Source organism: Gambusia affinis, linkage group LG03, assembly GCF_019740435.1.
Source record: "Gambusia affinis linkage group LG03, SWU_Gaff_1.0, whole genome shotgun sequence".
Lineage (NCBI taxonomy): Eukaryota > Metazoa > Chordata > Actinopteri > Cyprinodontiformes > Poeciliidae > Gambusia > Gambusia affinis.
This window is the reverse complement of record NC_057870.1, coordinates 21,232,758-21,255,930: the sequence shown is the minus strand read 5'-3', so window position 1 is coordinate 21,255,930 and position 23,173 is coordinate 21,232,758. Positions and strand designations below refer to the sequence as shown.

The 23,173-nt window shown below is 36.8% G+C and overlaps 1 protein-coding gene across 6 annotated transcripts in view; it reads left to right on the top strand.

Moving 5' to 3' along the window:
- frmd3 (FERM domain containing 3) overlaps positions 1–23,173 on the top strand; it is a 46,709-nt gene that overhangs the window by 7,189 nt on the left and 16,347 nt on the right. For 2 of the 6 annotated variants that reach the window (XM_044111948.1, XM_044111946.1), the window contains exons 2-10: positions 7,965–8,069; positions 9,601–9,643; positions 13,585–13,666; positions 15,276–15,373; positions 17,045–17,168; positions 18,225–18,312; positions 19,598–19,686; positions 19,913–19,976; positions 20,305–20,340. In XM_044111948.1, the coding sequence (XP_043967883.1) occupies positions 7,965–8,069; positions 9,601–9,643; positions 13,585–13,666; positions 15,276–15,373; positions 17,045–17,168; positions 18,225–18,312; positions 19,598–19,686; positions 19,913–19,976; positions 20,305–20,340 (729 nt within the window). Of the gene's footprint in view, positions 1–7,964; positions 8,070–9,600; positions 9,644–13,584; positions 13,667–15,275; positions 15,374–17,044; positions 17,169–18,224; positions 18,313–19,597; positions 19,687–19,912; positions 19,977–20,304; positions 20,341–20,793; positions 20,803–23,173 lie in introns of all 6 variants that reach the window. The other 4 variants (XM_044111947.1, XM_044111949.1, XM_044111951.1 and 1 more) reach the window with 4 other exon arrangements.

The window sequence follows — 23,173 nt, the reverse complement described above, 5'->3', positions numbered from 1 at the left end:
AAATGGTCTCGTCAAAGTCCAAACCAATATCAAATGAAAAAATTGGGATGTGAAAATTGCTTTTTCGTAATCACTCTCAATCCAACAAATTATTATTTTTTCTTATTATTATTGTAGTTTGTGTTGTAGTGATAGACAAACTACAAGATCGCTTGTAGTTTGTCTATCACATAAATTCCCAATAAAATACTTTGACTATTTTATTCAGAACAAAAAAAGAGTAAAGGCTACAAATTCATTTATAAATGTTTTGCATTTGTAAATGCAAAACAGAAAAAAAATTTGAATAAAGCTTGTACAGCAAGTACAAGACCAAACTAAAACAAAATACAATGTATTAATCAAAATAGGTTAAAGAAGTAAAAAGTACACACAGTTTCCATGTCAAAAACCTGCGATCCTTTTACTTCTGCTCTTATTATGAGTACTGAAACGCTCCATTGCTTTTCCAGCAGCCCACTGCACATCCAGCACATTGATTTGTCTCCGTCATCAAGGCCCCAAATTGATCTGTTCGTTGGCTCCAAGCCTAATGTGTTTGGTGGCTTTAGATATATTGGCACTCTTAACAGTTGGACAAGAATGTTGTCACACTTGCAGAAAAATCTGCTCCTATATTCCAATACCTAATTGGGGAAAATGTTGGCAAATGGGGTCCAATCCCATTTTTAATCTTTATTTTCCGTGAGGACCCGCAGCACTGAACATATACATAAAAATAAATCAGTTTGGTATTCATCTCTTTTAGTTGCTATGCTTTAAATTACTGTGCATTCAGTATTAAGCAGGACATATCCCTGTATTTAAACACTTACTCTCTTTTTCTCTCCCCTCTGATTCATTTCCTATGGGGTTTGCAGACATGAACGCAAACCCCATTTGGCAGGAATTTTACACTTACTCTCTCAAAGCGTGTCAGCTCTGCCAATTAGGTACGCTGTGTCATGAGATGAACTGTATAGCAGTCGATAAGGAGCACTCATAATTGAGCTGGCATGCAAAATGATAAAATAACAAGTAGTGCTTAACTGGGGCAAGGCACCCTGCCAGTGAAGGAGTTCTTGAGGTCACTAAGTCTAGATCTGGTCAAAGAAATATCTTTCAGCTTCGTCAGGCGACTGCAGTTAAAGTGTATTTTTAATCAACATCATTTACATTTTCCTAATAATAAGTTGTTGGACGGACCAGGTGCTCTGATAGAGTTTTTTTTTTTTTTTTAATATGCACTGCATCTTAGTAATATCACTCCTTCATTTATTCATTTATCCCGCAGCTTAAGGGGTGTCTGCAGCTCGATGTCTGCTCTGTCTCCTCAGCTAATTGAAGGTGTCTGAATCACTGACTTTAAAGTTTGTTTATACAAACACCATTTATCCTTTCTGCACAACTGAGCATTAGCAGACTGGCAGGCTGTTGCTGAAAAATTCATTTTACGAACCAGTCAGAGGGAAAATGAAGGACAAGTACTGCTGGAAGTTTGAAGCTGTAAAACTGTATTTTTTAATACCATGAAGTGGGTATGTTTTAAGTATTAAAATTGATTTTAATAAAGACACCTGAAATGAATCATCCATCTATTTTCTGTACACCTTTGTCCCTAGTGAGGTTAGGAGGGGTGCCTATCTCCAGTGAACGTTTGGGGTGAGAAGGCGGGTACACCCTGGACAGGTCGCCAGTCTGTCGCAGTGAAATGAGTCAGCAATTTTTCAATTAGATAGAGTCTATCTAAGGCTTTTACTTTTACCAGATTTGTTTGTTGTTGTTTTTTTTTTGGTCCAATATGGCTCTTTCAACAATTTGGGTTGCCGACCCCTGAGATAGACCCACTGCAAACTCTTGCTGCTGTGTAACTGATGCCAATGAGAAAGTGGCTGCACAAGTTAAATTTCATGAGAGCTAGAACAGAAGTCAGGTTTACCATAAACTAAATAAACAGCGTTTTGGTAAAAAGTGAACCTCATGTGAAGCATGGAGATGGAGGTGTCATGATGTGGGACATCAACACCTGATCAGCTCATCATCATGAAATGTATCAGAGGGAGCTTGAAAAATGTGAGATCATGTATACAAAAATAAATACAACAGAACTGGACCTGTAATATTACAATGATCCAAAACATACCAGTAAACTGGTTGAGAATTTTGAAAAGGATTATGTAGGACAAACCGGGAATAGCGCAAAAGACAAAAACCATAAATGTGTCCACTCCTTCAGGATGGAGTAAATTACATTTTTACCACATCACATTTTCAGTTTTTTTCCTTATATCATCATTGGACCATCTTGTGCATAATATTTAATTATCTGTGCACTGAAACAACACTCTCTGGTGATGCCCCCTAGTGGTCAAACGATTGTTAGCAGCAAAATCAAAAGGGTCAAGTCCCAACTGTTTTAGCCACTTCAAGCATTATGGATGCTGAAGTGAGTGACTCTTAGTCATTGCAGACAGGATGTCTGCATAGTGTAACATGAGACATTGACAATTGATAGTTGTGTGTCTCTTACATAAATTTTGTTGTTGTAAAGATCAGCAATGGAAATGGTTAAGGTTTAGTTATAATTTTACTCATTTTTTCAGTCGCAGTCATGCCTGTGCATCAGATTACAAAAGGTTTAGTATCAGAGGCATGGAAGTGCGATGCATTTATTTTTACCTATGACCAAAATTCAGGACAAAGATGCAGCTGTGTGAGATGTAGGACAGAAGGAGCTAACAAAGAAACAGTAGAAGCTTCTTAAATCCTCACTTCAGAAATACGCTTCCCCTTCGTTCTTTATATTGTTGGTTTCTTGCTTTACTACACTAAATGTTTCTTTTATGGTCTTATTTTTGCCAGATTAGCTTTGTGAATCAATAATTTAGGTACAAAGAAACTACATTAAAGGAATAATGTTGCCTTTTTTCCGGTCAAACAAAAGTTGAGCACCAAGTTTAGTTAATTCCTTGGATTTTGCCAGATGTTTTCTTATATTGATAATACATTTTGGCAAAAATTATCAATAAATAATTGTTAGTTTATTTTTATAAAAGTTGTTAAAAGTTTTTCCTCCTAATCCTAAGTTGTGTTTGCATGACTTTCTTTGAGTGATCTGACTTTCTTTGCCAAACCAGAAAACTGGATGTCTGCGTAAGAAGGTGAATTTAGGATGGTTGTTTGTCTTGTGCATTCCTGCAATTGCCTTGTTCTTGGGCAGGACAAATTTGGTCCATAAAAATGATGACTGTTGCATTTTCCTCATGCTTTTAGAAGAGTTGTTGCTCACTTGTTGGCCATCATGTCAACTCAGCCGGCTGTGACGGTGCTGTTTTACACGAGCAAGAAAAAAACTACAGAGTGGATTTGGACACAACCGATGTCAAAGTGCACTTTGCCTTTGCTAAACTGAACACACTCGTCACTGCTGCTCTGTTTAAAGTGTGTGTGGGCGTGTGTGTGTGTGTGTGAGTGGACTGAGAGAGTTTGGGAGAGACAGCACTTTGCTGTCATTAGGTGAGATCATGTAAAGACAGTATGACTGGGTTAATTTTTAATGTCCAGCCTTTGGAAATATAAAATATGCATCCAGCCCTTGTTGGACATGACATAGACTCTTTACATCTCTCTTCCTCACTTTGTGTCTTTCTCTGCCTCACTAGTCAACCTTCCTGTCTCTCTGTTATATACTTTCTTTTTTTATCCATGTTTTGCTTTCTCTCTGTTTCAGCCTCTCAGCGTGTATGGCCTTGTTTCACTCTCTGTCTGGTTGGGTTTTCTCTCTTCTTACTTGGCATCTGTCCACCCCTGTTCTTCCTCTGAATGTTTGCCCTGAGAACCAGACAGAGGGAAGGTGTTGTTTGATGATCTCACTGGAAAGCGCTTGAAGCGTTGCCGTTTTCACTCTGATTCTTCTATTCTCCTTCTCCCTCTCTGTCTGTTTGTGTTTGCTTGTTATATTTAACAGCTTGGTATCTATGTTGTCACGGATCTGGTGTAAATCCTTAGGAGATATGGCCAAATACACACCGACAGAGATGTGGTGTGTATTATACAGAAAGAGGGAAGTCTTTCTATCTGTTCTGTAAACGCACTTGTGTTTTCCCTCTATTTCTACGGACAAACCAATGGTGCAGGATTCCAGAAAACTAAAACTATGCTTTCAAACATCTTCACACAACTATAGCAACTTCACAAATTATTAACCCCACAAACAGACAGAAGGAATTCAGACAAACACATTCAGGTCGCAGGTTGTCATAAAGACAGTCACGTATTGCACATGCACATGTTTCTTTTGAGAAAAATGGACAATGATTGTTGAATGAAGGACAACTCAAAGGCCCCAGAGATCAAAACTGAACTCTGTCGCTGATATTTTCAGGGTTGGATAGTGCCGTGTTATACTGAATTTTATTCCCACTTTTTGATGAACATGTGCAGCATCAAGATTACTTCAAAAGGAGACTATTTTATTTCAGAGTGCTATGCTTTTACGCTTTCCATGTATATTCATATTTTAAGACAATAGGACACAATTAAAATAATGATTTATTTGTTAAAATGTTTCATATTTATTTGCCTTTATAAAAAAAATTGTGTTACTCGTTAAAAAATATAAGCAAAAATGTGTTTTCTTGCTGAGGAATATGTTTGGACACTGTGACAGCTTGAGTTTGCTGCTGTGGCTGAAATAACTAAATGGTCCTTCTGTAATCCTTTTCTTCAGCTGAGAGATATTTTATGGGTTACTGTACGGTCCAGTTAAAGTAACCCACGCAACACATGTCAAGATCTGGGCTTTGATTAGATTTGATTTTACATTCCAATTCTTTAATATGTTTTGACTTTGGTTTAAACTTTGGTTTATGGTGGAATTCATACTGGATTTTATGATGGGAAGCTGGACAAGTCCAGCTGCACCAAAGCATCCACATATCATGGCACTTCCACATCCTCCATGCTTCACAGTCCGTATGACATTATTTTAATTTAATGCTGAATTTGGTTTATTTGTCAGTTCTAGTGTAAAAAAACAAAACAATTTAGACTTTCCAAAGATTTCCTCTTTGAACACATTTTATCACAGTTAAACTTGAGTTGCCTCTTTTAATTGCTGTGGCACCTTTTTGGGGACTTTGTTGAATAAATCTGCTTGGAAAGCCACACATGTAGTCTGTTTTTTTTTATTTTTCATGTTTTCCACCTGTAGACTATTTTTATTTGATAACAAAATGGCTGATTTAAAATTCTCCTAATCTTTTTAAAATAAATTAAAGGTCATTTCTTAATTAGAAATGTCATATTCACATGACTGTAAATATGAGTCCTGTACTATGTTTGTAGAATGTTCTTTTATATGAGCGCTTGTGTAATGTGCAGTTGTGTGCTTGTTCCATGTCTAATTATGTTTCATTGTGGAAAGCATTGACCTGAAATTTCTGGCTTCATCTATTTTGCATTTCATGTTCATGGTATTTTTTGTAGTCTTTTTTTTTTTTACTTTGCTTGTTTCGAGGGTGAACTCAGGGATTCTAATCGAAAATGTTAAATACATGCAGTCCCTTAATGTACACACAGAGATGCAGGTTTCACCAATAATCAAGATATTTTTACAATTTCAGTGTAAGATTATTCTGTCCTTTTAAAGATTCATGGGTTACTGTACGGTCCAGTTAAAGTAACCCACGCAACACATGTCAAGATCTGGGCTTTGATTAGATTTGATTTTACATTCCAATTCTTTAATATGTTTTGACTTTGGTTTAAACTTTGGTTTATGGTGGAATTCATACTGGATTTTATGATGGGAAGCTGGACTGTTTTGAGGCTTTTTGCTCATATTTATCAGCCTTTCCAGTAACTGTGGAAGGTGCTGTATTTTGGTGAGTTATAAACTTGTGCTTAGTACTTCCTTTTCTATTTGATCCTTTTTTCTGCTACACAATGTCAATTTCCTTTCTTTTGGGAATAAATGAATGATTAGACTCTGTTCTTTTATGTTTTATTTTAACTGACAAATTTGTTTCATATGATGGACTACTAAGTTGACAGAAAAAAGGAAGATTTTTTAACAATTAGTCAATGAAATTGTAATGTAATGTCCTGTGAGTAGCACTTTAATTTATTGAATGTCTCATTCATAAGTTTTGCAGTATGCACTGGACACAATTCCAATGCGTTTTAGTCACAAATGTTTGCTCTCAGAAGATGCAGACGAAGCTAATAACTTCAGGTGCAATCACTCTGGTTTCCTGACAAGGGACTGAACTTCTCTGCTGTTGAGAATGACACTGGACAGAAAAGAAATTAGCTGCCATGTAGGGTAGAGATACAGGTATATTAGCATTGTGTAAAGTTTAATATTTTTTCACTTACCGTACTTCAGAAAGGTAAACTCTTATATGGATTTATTACCTACACAGTAAGATATTTCAAGCCTTTTGTGCAATTTCTTGTAAATTTTCTGATTATGGCTTACAAATAATAAAAAAAAGGTGCTAACCGTGGTCTCGTCTCCACGGTTAGCAACAGTCGCCCTCCTGTTGCCATCTTAGCAACTTTGTCGCCATATGAGACACATTTTATGATGTGTCTCATGAAACCCTATTTTTTGCCTCAGATCAATAAAAAAAATAATATTTTACCAAGCTTCAGGAAAGATTGGTAATTCTATTCACTCAGTGTTTGGTCATCTTTTGTATGAATTACTGCATCAGTGCAGTGTAGCATGGAGACTGCAACTATCCTTGTTCTTAGCAGACCTTTTCCTACCACATATTTTCCTTCCACTCAACTTTCCAGGAATATGCTTGCATACACACTCAGTGAAAAACTGACTTCTTCGGCAATTACTCTTTGTGGTTTAGCCTCCTTGTCAAGATGACTGTAAATGACTGTTTTCATTTGTGAGGTCAGCAGAGAAAGAAAGAGATTGTTTAACAGCTCAGAAAACTTTTGCAGGTGTTTTAAGTTCATTAGCTAATTAGGGTGTGAAGACGAGGACTATATGTAACCTCTGAGACACATCTGGGAAACTTCATTATCACCAAAAATTAGAAGTAAAACACAGAACACGACATTTTCATGACATGTGTAATTAATCTATTTCACTTCCTGTAAGGAGGAGCGACATAAAATTGAAAATTTTTTATCAAATTATAAGTGTCAGATACGTATGTAATCAGTATAAATTGTTTAACAGAGTATGAGTGCAGCTGAATAAAACTAGAACATATTTAGCAACTGCTTGACTGTGGCGCAGCTCGACATTGTTGTTGGCCAGCAGTTTTACTTATTTTGTTTCCATCATGTGGCCAAAGACACAGCTGCAGCTGTGGCTCTGTTTGTGTGTTGATGAGAAAGGGGTTAGTGAAACACATCGAGGGCAAATGCAGGGTTTTATTGGATCAATGAGTCTTGCATAACTGAGCACAGAATATACTGGCCCTGGGTGGCGTGATGAGAAGCTGTGATGCATGTGAAATGATGAGACTTCAGCCTAATAAACACTTACAGCTTCATCACTTACTATAATTCATAATCAAAGGTTATAACAAGAATGAAGTGCATCTGTGTGAAAATGTGATAAGGTGGCTGGATGAGCACAGAAACATTTAGGTTGTTATGAAGTGTGTAGATGTGGAGGTGATTAATATTGATGGACTATTGATTGCTTTGAGCCAGCTCTGTTTATGAACCACAGCGGCTGAGTCAACACTATAACTACAGTAACTACATCAGCACCAAAAGGCTAAAAAGTTGCAGACACAGTTCTTTAAGTTAGTGGCTTATACTCCAGTGAAATAATGTGTGCAGCACAGAAATATGGTCCAACTAAGGGCCATTGTCTTTAAAATGTGTGCTGGAACAACTACCAACTGCAACTGTTTGTGGGGTTTGTTGTTTGTTGCAGATTTTACACCAAAATAGTGGTTGACGTATAGCTGCACAAGACACTTCTTTTGCTTTTTGTTGCTTTACAGAAAGAGACCAAAGGCCAGTTCCTGTTGGACCATGTTTGTAATCACTACAACCTGCTGGAGAAGGACTACTTTGGTATACGATACGTAGATCCTGAGAAACAAAGGGTAACTATGAAACACAAAAACACAAAATGGACTATTTTCATCTTTCTTTCACATCATTCAGTCAATTTCAGTGACAGGTGGTGGAGGGTAAAGGATAAAGCCATATTTTCTTGCTTAAATAAAAAAAACACAGTAAGTGACCAATTTATGCATCTTCAAATGCTTGTAAACACAAAATCTAATCAAATCATGTTTGATTTGTGTAGCACAATTCAGCAACAAGGTGTTTCAAAAAGTATAAAAACACAAAAAATACCAAGTCATAGCACATACAGTCAACAATTGAAACATTAGAGTTTGTCAAATGCCATTGTTACACATCAGATTGTTGATTATTGTTTCATTGATTATGTTTCAAGAGCAACTCTAAACAGTTTTTAAGAAGTGAATGTATTTGGTAGGGTTGCTCCCTTCTAAATACTACATTTTGATACTTAAATGAGAAACTGATCTTATCTACCTTTACAAAAGTCTGAAGATCAGTCACTGTCTCCTTTTGTTCAGGCGTGACGGGCGGACAGACAGACCCACCCACCGGGTCTCGTCTCCACGGCTAACAATAGTCGCCCTCCTGTTGCCAACTTAGCAACTTTGTCGCCATATTAGCAACTTTATGTGTAGCATCCTCTGTTTCTTAAAATAATATATTTAAGCAAATCAAAATAAGTGGAAATACCCCAAACTAACACCAGTCAGATACGCACTGCTTAGTGTTTTTTCAGCAGGCCTTGCAGGACTGTCTCCAGGGACAAATGGTGATGTTTTACCTCTATTAACAAAATGAAATCGTCAGCAGAAGAACAATCGCAAACAGAATCACACTCACTGAGAGAAAGTAGTTGCACTGAGTCAGCGCTGCCAGAATAGCTCTGTTAGATATTACTCCGACAGCAGTGGGTGCATTACATTGCAGGCTCGAGTGACAAATAATCAAGATCAGTCTCAATATTTCAAACAGCCTACGCACACAGACGAGACCAGATGCTTCATTCAGCTACACTGAATTTACAGTGAGAAAAACACACCAACACACAGCAAATATTGTTGGAAAATAATACTACAGACTGCTCATTAAACCAAACATGCACACAAGAAGTTTATAGGTTTTGTATTCCAAGGGAGGATGACTCAAAAGTACTTTAAACTCCACATAGAAGTTGAATAAACTATCAATAATCGGAGATATTCTGTTCTGCATGTCAGTTCAATATACTTTTCCTCTCAGTGTGACAAAAAAGATCTTTCATTTCTGTTTTTTGTTTTATAAGGCATTGTCTCACTTTGTTTTAAAATTTTGGACCGTAAAAAGGCATTTCAAATTAGAACTTTCTCCAACAGTTTTGAGATGTGGAGCTGAAATTAGTTTTCTTTACTTAAATGTCATGATGCATAAGCATCTTCAAACAAAGAGGGAAAAGAATAGAAATGTCTGCATAAATATTATGTTCTCTTTATTTGCCTTGATCTTTCAAGAGGTGTGTCATTTACTTCATTTTGACTTTCATTCATGTCCTATTTTCCTCTCTTTCAGCACTGGCTGGAGCCCAACAAGCCTGTGGTGAAGCAAATGAAGTGTAAGTGTCCCTTCTGCTCACCTTGTTGCATTAGGGTCTCTGGAAATGCAACAGCAAGTGTACTACAGCGCCCTCCATGACGACCAGCAGCCTTGGTACAGAAAGGCAAAAAGCTTTAAGCAAGTTAATGTTTAAATGCAACAGCAGCATCAGAAACTGACAGAACTTTAACCTTTGGAGATTTCTTACCTCCTATATTATCTTATAGTATGTGAAACTAAGATGAAATGGGTGACATCTCTTAGAGTGAGCATTTATTTATTTTCTGTCCTTTTGTATCATCATCTGTCATTCAAGTTTCTTCCCGGGTTCTTTGCCAGCTTCAGGTTATTACCTAAGACACAGATGGAAAAAATAATATCCTCAGAAAACTCTTGAGTTGTAAGTTCTTGGACAGTAGGTGTGATATTAAATAGATTCTTCCATGCTGTAAGGTTTGTGTACTGGGTGGCTGAAACTATAAAACCTTGTTGGACTCTGGCCGTGTGTTCAGTCAAAGATGTTGCAGCGACTTTGATCCTGAAATGCAGCAGCTGCTGACTGAGTAACGTATCTCAAATAAGTCATGATGAGCCCCATTTTTTATATTAATTTGAAAACTTTGAACAATGAATTTTGGCTCAATCAAATCAAACACATCACTTGTGATCAAGATTGAAAAATTATGTGAAATGACCAAAAACAAAAAAAAAACAAAAAAAAAAAAAGATTTAGAGTGAAGTTTGCAAAACCTACCTGTTGGGTACACCAATATCAGGAAAATAACATGCTGAAACACCCCTACACATCAGCTGAGGTGTAGGACAATCTGGACACATGCACCACCACGACACATCAACCAAACATAAACATTCGCTTTGGTTCTTACAGGCATCTTTTGGTAATCTCTGAAAGAGTCAGCATTACATTATTCAAGCTTGTTTGTCACAGTTCCAGTTCTTTTAACGTTTTAATTTATTGCTCTGACTGTCAGAGCAAGTGAATTGGCAAGTCTGAGCCAGTTTCTGTTTTTCTGCAGCCATGTCCTGACTTAGTAAGATCAACACAGAGATGCTTTATTTAAACGTCATGTTCTCTTTTCTTTTCAATGTTGAAGAGAGGCTAGGAGAAACAGACCTCCATGGAAAAAAGGATTCAAATTCACACTTTGATTAATTTTAGAATATTAAGTACAAACTTAAAGAACTTTAAATATTTCAGCCACATGTTTCATACTCATGTTACGCTAATAGAAGTTAAACTTGTTCTAAGACTCCCACAGCTTTCCCAATAAATGGGAAAGGTACTGTGTGTTTTTTGTGCCTGAATGTATTTGTTTGTACTTTGCCTGTGTCTTCAGCGGTTCATTTAAGTGCAAGCATGTTAAGTCTGAAGCAAGCAGGCAGTGACCCGCTGTCATCAGTTCAGGCACAATCGGGGTGAAAGAAGCTTTTTCTAGCCGACCTTAAGGAGGAAAACGAGACGCAGTGCTGGTGGACAAAGTGACAGTACTGCGTTTTTGCTCACAGGAACAGAGATAAGGAGAGTTGTTTTCTGTGGAAGTCTGCATAAATATTTAATAGCTTCTGGAAAAACGAAGAGAGGTTGCTTTTACTCTAAGGGAAATTTGCCACATTTATAGCTGCTAACAACAGCCTTGCAGATTGTGATTGCATCCCAGCAGCTGTGGGTTTTTCCAGTAGTATTTCTTTGTTTTGGACTGGTGGGAGTTTGCCAGCACCTTTCTGAGTCTCACTCAGAGTTTGATGCTTTAAAACCTACTTGACTTATGAGATCAAATTCATTGTTCCAAGCTTGTGTTTTACTCCCAGTGATTGGAAGCAGAAACTGCACCTATTGAATCTGTACTTATTGAGAAACAGTTTCAAATTTCCCTGCGGCAAGTTGTGGGACATATTTAATTTTGATGAAACTAAAATTACATCAAGGGATAAAAATCCAGCTTTGTTTGATGAAAGATTTAAATAGAATTCACTTTGGGGGTTTTGAGATCTTCCTTACAAGGTTTAATGTTTTTTGGCTTCCATGTTTTTCATCAATCTTTTTTGTGTTCTCTCATAATTTTCCTTTTAGTCTGGATGTTCTCTTCGTTTTTTCATTTTCTTCCTTCCTATGTCCTCAATTCGCTATCTGAAGTTCACCCACTCTTTTAATGACGGCACTGTTCTTTCTGTCCTGTCATAAATTAATAAAAGAGCTATTAGTTGCATATTCTCCCTCTGTGAAAATGGGAGACTGTGGATATCACTGCAAACTGAAATGGGATGTTGGAAGAGAAATAAAGCCAATATATTCCTGAGTTAATTCAGACTGACTGAGCGACACTGATTGATAATGTAGCTAAAGAGGGAAGTCACATTAGTGAATAGAATAGAAATTGGTGAGTTTGAAATGAAAAAAGCTGACAGAGACTGAAAGAAGGAGAAAGAAAAGAAAGAAGAGGATGGAGGAAGAGCGTTGAAAGGATTTGATTTGAAATGACACATCAGCTCTGCATGTAGCAAGATTTTTCTCCCTAAATTGGGTTTCAGTGGCTTGGTGTTTTCAGGACTCTTTGTGGTTCTCGGCTTACGCACATCGGTAGACGTCACATTCACCCGACGTTTGTACCAACGGCCTTTCTCAAGAATGTTTTCAGAGACGCTGTTGCCATCCCATAAGCCCAAGCAAATAAGCAGCTCAAGTTCTTTGGGAGCTGGTGGGAGGATTGCATCTTTCACATTGCTCAGCATGTATTATGTAGATGTGGGCTGTTTTTTTTTCCCTTTCTTTCATGGCTAGATAATACCATAGGGGCTCCTGCTTTTAAAGGCAGGCTGGAGGGGGCACACTGTGAAGATTACTGGTTAGAGGATATTCATTTCTTCCTCAGAAACGCTCCTTTTCGAACATTTAATGTTGGAGTTTTGCCCCTTATAAAACTGAATAAAAGTAGGCTGCAGATTCATTGGAAACAAAAGTTATGGGTCTCACACAGAGACACCTGTTTTGGGTTTAACAGAAAATCAATACATCCTGCTCATAATCAAATGACTGTTTTTTGAGACACACTTTAATTTTATTTTGTTCTCAATTTTTTTTCTGCTTTTATTCTTATTTGTCATTGCTCTGAACTCTAAGCTCATTTACCCTAACATAAGGTAAAAAAAAATGGGTTTGAGATCAAATAAAATGTAAGAATTGATGAATTTCAACATGAGCGTCACAAATTTAAGTCCAATGTGGACTTAAACATCACTACATCACATGCAGTTATAGGAATAACTACTTATCAGATTATCAAACAAATTATCAGAAGATACCCAGGGTAAATTCGAAAAGAAATTATAAAAAAATTTCATTTATTGTGGAAATAACTGCGACAGACTGGCAACCTGTCCAGGGTGAACCCCGCCTCTCGCCCGGAACGTAGCTGGAGATAGGCACCAGCAACCCTCCCAACCCCACTAAGGGACAAGGGTGATCAGAAAATGGACGGATGGACATTGTGGAAATAAATTATCCAAACCAATCTAGCCCTGTGTGGAAATACATCCCCCCTCTTCTGTAGCCATAAATTACCCACATAATATTGGTACAGTGTCAGTTCACACATCCAGGCCTGACTACTGATAGACCTGCAGCAATAATTTAAATAGAAACTGTCTAACAGTAAGAAGTAAGGTGAACGATGCAGATTAAAAGTACTTTTTGAAAACATTTCTTTATTAAGAATGTTTTTTATTAGTCTTATGTAGTATTCTGCGGTTAAAGATTATGTTTTCATTAGCTGTAATCAGAAAATCCTCAACTAACAGGAAGAAAGTCACAGAGAGCATCACCTTTAATTAACCAATCTACAATGTGTTCAACTTCATGAGCTGAGTTAGAGGAAACAAATAAACTTTTCAGTAATTTCCAAATGTAATAAAAATGATTATGTTTGTGTCTCTTGTCCTCAGCAGCTCTGCAGCCGTTCACAATGTGCTTCCGGGTCAAGTTCTACCCCCACGAGCCAATGAAAATTAAGGAGGAGCTCACCAGGTAAAAACTAACAGATTAATATAATTTGTAGAAAGTATTTATGTCTATGAAATAGATAGTTTTTTGCTTTTTATATTTAATATGAGCAGATAAAATTGTTTTTTTGGGTTTTTTTGGAGGGGGGGGGCAACAGCAGCTTCCCAATGTGTTTAATGGGAACATATAGCCGTTACTAGAACAGTAACGGCTTGCTTCAATTGTCCCAAAGTTGGGAAATTCAGGTGGACCAGCAGGAAAGTGAAAGGCAAATGGTCGCATGCATATTCACACAAACGTAAAAAAAAAAAATATTAAACCTATATAGAAATAAGAGACAAATTTACAACAGAAGAAAAAGTTGAACCAAGATGACTTTTTATCACATCAAAAATATTTTTTTGTGAAAAAACTGAAGCAATGCTGTGTTTGCAAGAGAAACCTGTAAACATGATACTAGCCATGTGCCAGTAGCACCATGTAGCAACAATATGCACAGAGAGAAATTATGAGGAGGTGATTCACGTCAGGAGCTTATGTGAGACAACTGATGTCACATAAAAAGGAAACATGTGATATGAAGTGAACATGCTGAGTCTGAGTCATGTACCAGTCACTTCAGCTTAAACAAACTCACACCCTGCATTGACATCTTCTCACTGCATCAGTGTAGATTCTCAGCCATCTAGGACATGATATGCAAAGTGCTTAAATTAATTAATATATTGGATTCTAAAAAAAAAAAATCAAGAAAAGAAGTCCAGATGCCTTCTGAGCACCTTGAAGCTGCTCAGGTTGGAAGAGATGACGGCTCAGGAAGAACGAGTTGTTTTCACTGCCAGCTCCGGTTTTTAGGGGTTTCTCTTCTGCTGAGCATCATTCTTTTATCATAAAAATGATATTTAGTACAGGGCTTTAATAAACCAGACACTTAGAGCATTGATGACAATGACAAAGTTATATTAAATATTAACAAATAAAAAGTAATAATACTATAATAAAATTAAAATTAAAAATTAACTATTTGTTGCTCAGAGCACCACATATTAAAAAGATCTGCAGATTGGCACAAAAAGTCAGAAAGTGTAAAAAGAAATTGATGTGAATCCCATCGGAGAAGAATCTCATCATTACATTTAGGCTTATACATCCATGCAGCTGCAGCCTATAAATAAAACTGTTTAGATATTGCAGCGGTCTTTTTTCTCTCCACTCAATCTGTGATGCTTTCCTTCTGCCACTTTTCACCATCCAAGCTGAGTCAGTTTGATCTCCTGGATATCATCTCATTGGTTGATGTGATCTCGCATGCAAACTCATCTGCATCCACAGCAACAAGTGTCTCCGGTTCCAGAATGGCTGTCATTTTTTTTTTTGTCTCTGTGGTAAAACCAGACAAATCAGCATGTTAGCAGCATGGATACGTCTGCGGTGAAGCTGTTTCTATAGTAACCACAGCACTGCTCTGCGGTGTGGTCGATGTTGCTGTGACAGGGTTCCTGTTTAAATAATTCTTACCAAAAAAAAAAAATTTAATAAATTGTTGACTGTGAATGGATTCAAAACAGACATAAATGCACATTTTAAGAATATTTTTTTGTGCTTTCCTCTGTGGTTGTTTGTATTCTGCCAGGTATCTCCTGTACCTCCAGCTGAAGAGAGATGTTTACCACGGCCGCCTCCTGTGTCCCTTTGCTGAGGCGGCGTACCTGGGAGCCTGCATCATACAGGGTGAGGAGGACTCATTGACATGGAAACTATGTGTGATCATACAGTCTCTGCTGCTGCTAAAAGAATTATTTGTTTGGGGCTTTTTACTCATCATTACCAGGGGAAATGTGTCCAGCTCTGCACCGTGTTCCAGCTCAATCATTGCAAAGAGCAAACCTTGAAAATCAAATCCTTACAAATTACCAAAAGTGAAAATGTGGCAGTACTGTCCATAAAACAGGATGTCCCTTAAGCTATTTGCTGCTTAAATAAATTACCAAAATGATAGACTGTATGAAATAAACACAAACAGGATTTTTCATTGTCGAACCAGTTAGTTCTTGCCCATTAACCAGCTGCTGCTGAAGTTATTAGACTTATTTTATAATCCCTCATTTTAAAACACCAAGAGATCTCTCTGTAAACCTCTGGGAATAGGAATTAAAAAATTTATTTTTTTTCCTTCTCTCAATTAACAGTAACAGATAAACGTCATATCACAGCCACTTAGATATGGATTAGGAAGCTCTACCATATAAATGAAGCCTCCTGGCTGATCCACACATCTCTGCGCTGTGCTAACATCGTCTCATTGGCTCATGTCTTCACAGAGCAAAGTGTGGCTCGCTCAGTTATCTCAACCCACAGCGTGTCTGCAGCGTATCATTGGCTGCTCTGACTAACGAGGACACGTCCCCATCCCACTTTGTCAAGGTGTTGATTAGGGAGCTGCAGAGCAGTTTGAGGATTATTGTTAAATTAAACTCTGGGCAAGTTTTTCATTTAACCTTTGTTATGGATATTAATTAAGAATGGATCCAGAAATAAGTGTGGGGTGAGAGGGATTTGCTCTGAATCCAATAAGCAATTTTCCCTCTGCTGCACATTGACTGTTAAATACAGCAACACAAAATGTTGGTAATTTTTATTCTAGCTGCAAGTTTATTGACAAAAAATTTACTTGTCTCTTTTGTTTTTGTTTTCTGCATTGGACATCACTCTCTGTTAAATATTAATAATTTTGGTAATCCTAACTGACCTAAGATAAGACAAAGTTCTGTCTTATTTAACTGTAAACAGTGAGGAAAAAACAAAGGTGTGTGTGTCTTTCTGTTCAGTGTATGCAAACCTCTGGTTTCAACTTTATATCGAGCAAAACATATTGTCTCAATTACACAGCCTTGTGGAACTCCATGGCCTGTTCCAGTGCAAGAAGCACATTTATTGTTGGCATAAATGAACTGGAATCTGCCAGATAAATGTTATTAAAATCAGCCTAGACTTGTTTCTAAAATCTGTGCCATGTATTCAGCAATCTGCTCTGTCAAACACTGAAGGACTGAGACATAAAAATCCACTGAGTTTTATTCGGTCCTGCATCTTTAATGGGATTGGCTCTGAATTCTGCCTCAAACTTCTTCTAAAAATAGTTTTTTTTTAGAAAGAACAAACGTAAGATTCAATAAAAAGGCTGTAAGACTTGAGAAGCTTATGTGACTTGCCTCCATATTTTCCTCTAAGATGATCTATTTTACAAAAACAATGCTGCCAGATGTCCGAAATATAACATATATATATATATATATATATATATATATATATATATATATATATATATATATATATATATATATATATATATATATATATATATATATATAATTTTATTTTTTATTTTTTTTATTTTTGCAGCCGAGCTGGGAGATTATGACCCAGAGGAGCATCCGTCAGACTACATCAGAGACTTCAAGCTATTCCCTAAACAGTCCCTGAAACTGGAGAGGAAGATTATGGAAATACACAAAAATGAGCTCAGGTAACAAAAGAAGATGATGGAGAGAGTCTGATGGGGTCGCTTGTTATCTGGACCAAGGCCCGTGTTTTCAGCTTGATGCTTGTGAAGCCAGATGTTCACTGTGTGAACAGGGTGTAATGCTCCTCAGACAGCAAAAGTGTCACTTATTCTTTTTGAGATACTTCATTTTAGATGGTAAAATTAAGTTAATAATAGAGTCAACCTAATATAATTTAAATATTATTTAGGCAATAGTCTTTTAGACTAGAATACAAGAAAAATTGCAAAATATTAACAAGTAATAATTTAATATTTCTAGTCATGCCAGGATTTAAGTTAGGATAATGAATGCCTTTCCATAATAAGATTATTTTTATAGTTATATAAACCCTCTACACTGGGGTGTTTGTTTATCAGGCCTATGTTAAATTAGCTCTTGTCCGTCTCACTTTATTCGAGAACATCAAAGGCAAATCCTTAATTTCCCTCTTGTGCGCTCGATGTGCCCCGACGGATTCGACTGATAGGATTAACAGCATGTAGATTAACACTAAGCAATAGAGACTTCAGGTGATTTCCACAGTCAAGTCAACTCCAAGAGAAATCATAGTTTTACATTGAGTGTGAGAGATTCCTGTCTGTCTCGAGCGTTCATGGATCTTCCACAGTGACATTGTGGTTGTTGATTTTAAAAGATGGATCTGGGTCTGTCTGGTAGAGGCACTGATTGGCTGTAGCCTTGGAAAAGTTTGCTATGCCCAACAGGGCTCCATGTCAGCTAATGTAACATTTGTAGCAGCATGGCTGCTATGTTTGCTGATATAAACAATCCACAGTGTCCTTAACACACAGATTTGGGGTTTTGTGGGCGTTATTCATTTTGAGTGCATGAACCAAAATATAAATTGTATAAATTGCTGAGCAGAGTCAAAATGATTGTTGAAATTATTGGGCAAATGGACCATTAAGGGACACACTGTGACCTGCATCCTCCCATCAAACTGATAAAATGGGGATAATGTTGGTTGTGCATTCTGTGCCACACCAACTTGAATTTTGTGTCTTCATCTCCCTCAGGGGTCAGTGTGCAGCCTTGGCAGAGTTAAATATGCTCCAAAGAGCCCACAGCCTGGAAACGTATGGAGTCGACCCTCATCCATGCAAGGTGATTAATCTAGATGGTGAAACTTTACTTTATTGATCAAATTAGTCTGGTCAAATCTATTTTTTATGAAAAAAGAATTGTTATATGAATTGTGTTAATTGACAGAGAAGAAACGACACTGATTTGGATATTTTTATATGTTTCCATTTGGTTCTTTTTGTAAAGTCAGTCATACTTGTGGGTTTAAACATATTAAAAAAAAGTTTAATATGTTTGCCATATAAAGAAAGATTTTTAAGGACTCAAAAATAGTTTTTAGATTTTTCTTTATTATAAAAGTATAAGTGAAGAAACTGGCTAATTCTACTTTTCTACCATTTCCACAGTAATTTACCTTTATGACCTTTACAGTTAAACAGATAAAAGGCCGTACACAAACCCAGTTTTGCTCTCTCATAGTCTTTTGAGGATAAAGCAGAAATTAAATTAATGAGAAAAGGCTCCAGAGCTCAGATCCCAATTACTTCCTGGATTTTAATTTCCCTCTGGGCATGTCATTGCAGCAAACAAAAATGAAAGATTCCAGGAATCAATAATCTTATTGATCGATCTAAACAAATCCTTGATGTAGTAAGTCAGCCATCTTTGCTCTCCTTTTGTAGCTGGACCCGTAACAAATACTGGCTGAAAACACACCTCATGCCAACTTTTATAATCATGTCTGATAAAGTTTCTTAGATATATAATTTGCTGTTTCAGGAGCAGGAATAATATAAGTAAAAATATATACTTTAATGTTTGCATGTCCCCTCAGTCATTTCACATATTTTCATCTGATTTGTTGTAATTACTGTTTTGACTCAAATAGGTTATAGATTATAGACAAAACAAGCATAAACAAGTAAGTGTTGAGCATATCAAAAATTTTCCCCAGATTAACATTTAATAGAGCCATTAACAAAAAATTAAAACCTGAGCTTTTTAAGAGCCCAAGAGATCCACTGAACAAAATAACAAAATTCTATTAAAACTATTCAACCTGAGAAAACTGTTTGATGTATGTTTTGTGTGCTTTATGCACAAACCTCTGGAGATGAACAATGGATAAAAGATGAGAGGTTTGGTGAAACAGTAGAGGACAGTAGAGAGGAATAGTGTGATTTATATTGAAACAGCAAAAAGAAAATGTTTTCAGGCTGTATATAATTAGAGAAGAGCCGCGTTGCTCTGATCTGCTGACATTTCTTTTGTCTCTCTCCACTCTACTAAGTGACTTTGTGCAGGTGTCATTTTCATGGAGATCACTGACATCCTGTTTTCCCCCTTGCTGTGTTTGTGTTTCCAGGACTTTACAGGCTCGACTGCCTTTCTGGGCTTCACGGCCACGGGGTTTGTGGTTTTCCAGGGAAACAAGAGGATTCACCTCCTCAAGTGGTAAAAACTAGAATCTGAAATAAGAAAATTACATATGGAATATTTGACTCTGGTTTCAGAAACAACTAACCAGAAGTGACATATAAATTGTTGATATTGTCTGAAAAGTTATGGGCTCAACTGTATGTCATTCATTTTTTAAATTCTCACAACACTGCAGCAGAGTTTCACTACGAGTTTTACCATAAGCATGTTTAATATTCTGACAGCGACTTGTTTTTTGCAGGGGTGACGTAAGCAAGCTAAAGTTTGAAGGCAAAACCTTTTATGTCATTGGAGTCCAAAAAGAGGTGAGCATTGTTCCTGTACATTTTGAAAACATTAAGTTGTTCTTACTATGGAGTCAAATATGATGTAGATTTCTCTGACTGTCACAAGTCATCTTCATCACCATGTTAAATCAATATCTCCTCTCTCTACCATTGTGACTTAGAGCCACAGTTATCGTTTGGAAACAGATAAAATCCTGCTGAACTCTCCTCCATCCCTCATTCTCTCTCTTTCTATTCTTCCCTTCTCCCCCTCCGTGTTCCTGTCCGTCATCTTTGTCAGATTAACTGTACTGTTTGTAATCCTGTCCACCATCACACACAATCTATATGTATGTCACTGTTTCAGATCTCCTTAACAGGCAGGATTCAGTGTAACAGGATGGTGGGTCTGTTACAACTAATCTCCTCCCTCGCATTATGTGTTTTGAGTGTGGTCCAAATGAAAGCATTACATCACAGATACATAACGTTGGAGACATGCATCGCACCGCAGCAGGTGTCCTAACATTTGGGACACGTGCTTCATCTCTGTGTTAATCATCCTGCAGTCATGGTAGATTTGGAGCAGCATTCTCAGAACTTTGCATATATGCTTCATTTATTTTTGATAAAACTGTGTTCAAAGCAACCACAGTGTGCTTGCTCTATAATCTACCTTTCAGCTGATTGGTTTCAGCAAGTCTCATAAATATTCTCCTCATTGCAGCTTAACCCGGCTCTTCCATCGCCGCTTAGCATGTCAGTGTGCCTGCTTGTCTGTTTGGCAACTCGCAAAGGGCTGAAGATGCAGATTTATCTTTGTGTTTCTGTCTTTTCTCTCTGTGTAAAAACATAGTCTTCACTGGTGAGTAGATATAAGTAACCGCAGTAGCACCAAGCATTAAATCCTCAACACAACACCTCTCCTTGCAGACCTGCCCTCACCTTAGAGAATGATTGGAGTGACGTTTCCTGTTGTTTTATTGTTGTTTGTGTATTTTTGTCTTGTCTTGTCACTGTTTTGAAATGATTTATAAATTTATTTTCTATTATCTCCTGTTATCTTCACAGCCACATGATCAAAATTACCCTCACAGCTCCATCGTCAGTTACTGTAGATTATGCAACGTCAAGATGCATAATCAATTCCTCTTTTCCTGTTTCAACAATGTTCCCAGACATACTGTATTCATTTTTCTGTGCTTCCTTTTATATCTGTGGATGTGTGTCTGTGTTTGTATTTTACTTTTATTTTTATTTTTTACAAAGTTTTCCACAAAAATGATCATTTTTTCCGTGTTTCCCACCTTGGGCTGATTGCAACTTTTCACTCCCCTAGTAATGCAACACTTGCTTGAAGAGCCTGTTCTTTCTCGTCTCGTAACCTTTTCAGTGTCATTTTAAATTGAATCAATGTCAACGTTTATATCTTCTGCAGAGTCAAAAATAGACACAAGACAGTAGCTGCGAATCTGAAGAATATTAATATAAAACAATAAACAAACCACAGATTTGTTCAAACCTATCCTTGAAACTTACAAACTTACACCCTACTTTTCATAATTGCTTGTATCTTATATTTTGTCAAGGACTAAAGATATATAATTAGTGTTATAAATACATAATTGTCAGTATAATAATTTAAATAAATGCGTTCAAAGTTTCTCAGTATACATGAGACTGTGGGACGTTTTGACAGATCTTATATCAAATCTTACATGTTTAACATCGATTTCACCAATGCTGAAAGTTCAAGTAGCATGGGCAGACAAAACTGGAGAACAGGGACTTTAATTTTCTGTAAAATTAAACATGAAAGTTTTCTATTTTAGTCTTTATTTTATTCCTAACCAAATAACTGCTCCTAAATACTGTAAGGCTGTGCAGCACTCAGGCAAAGGCTTGTTTAAGATACATTTATATTAGTTAATCTGGTTTCCGGTAAATTAAGGTAAATATAAATCTGCCTTGCTGTAAAGGCATGTTTCAGATTTGAGGCGTGGTTAAGAGAAATTAACACTCAACACAGTTTTCATACCCCAGTGAAACAGGAAGTTGTTTATTACAAAATAAAGTTTCAACAAAACTTTGATCAACTTTATAAATGGTTTAAATATTAGTTCACATGTTTCAGGTACATTTGTTTTATAAGAGCTAATGACTTTAGTGTATTTCTCTTCATGAAATTTGTTCAAAGATTAAATGCATTCAATGCAAAATTATGTTAGTGCAATTACAAATTAATTCCTTTTTCATCTTATTATACATCTTTACCAGAAGTACAAAGAATTATTGAGGGCATTATAAATATATTAAAATAGATTAAACAACTTGAAACAGGAAAGCAGTGTGTACTTCCATAGGAACTGTTGAATCAGCATGATAAATGTCATCAAGTCGTCCTTTAGAGCTCTTCAGCATTTCAGCCAAAGTGGGACCAAAGATTATTCGTCAATAATTTCTGAACATCTCATCTCTTTTACACACATGTAAGCACAGATGTAGCCGGTGAAGTCCATGTATGTGAATCACAGTACAAACCTAATACACACAGACCCTTGCAACAGTTGTCATTCACCTGCAATATTTTCTGATTTGTTCACACTAAAACCATAAATTTCAGTGTATTTGATTGGGATTTTATGCGAAAAAAAATGATACATGGGCTTTAAAACATTTTTCTATTTTGTAAAATTTAAGGGATGTCAGTTTGAGTGGTGTGCAGGACGTAATGTAAACATGATCCAAAGTTAAAGATGTTTAAGAAAAGGATGTAATGTAGGTGAAGGCCAGCAGATTAGCAGAGGATTTTCTCTCAGTAGCAACCACTAGATAAAACATCCATAGGATTCGTCTTGCACATTTTAAATGATGGAAATCTCCTCAGAAGGTTTTTCCTGCTGCGTCCCTTCATGTTCAGCTGCCTTGTATTATTAGTCCAGTTCAGTAACTCATTGTTCAGCCACAGTCCAACGAGGATTTGGACTTGATGAAAGTAGCTCTATAACCCTTTCAGTTTAGGTGGAGCTTGCAGTTGTGCCATATATTTTCATTTTTTGCATAATGGATTGAAAAGTGCTCTGAGATGTTTGAAGCTTTGGATATTGTTTTATAATCTACCCTCCGCTTGATCCCTGACCTGTTTGCTGTGTCCCGTTGCTGGTTGTTTATTAAGGTTCTCCAACAAATCTTCACAAGAGTCTGTATTTATATTCAGGTTACACTGCATAAATGGA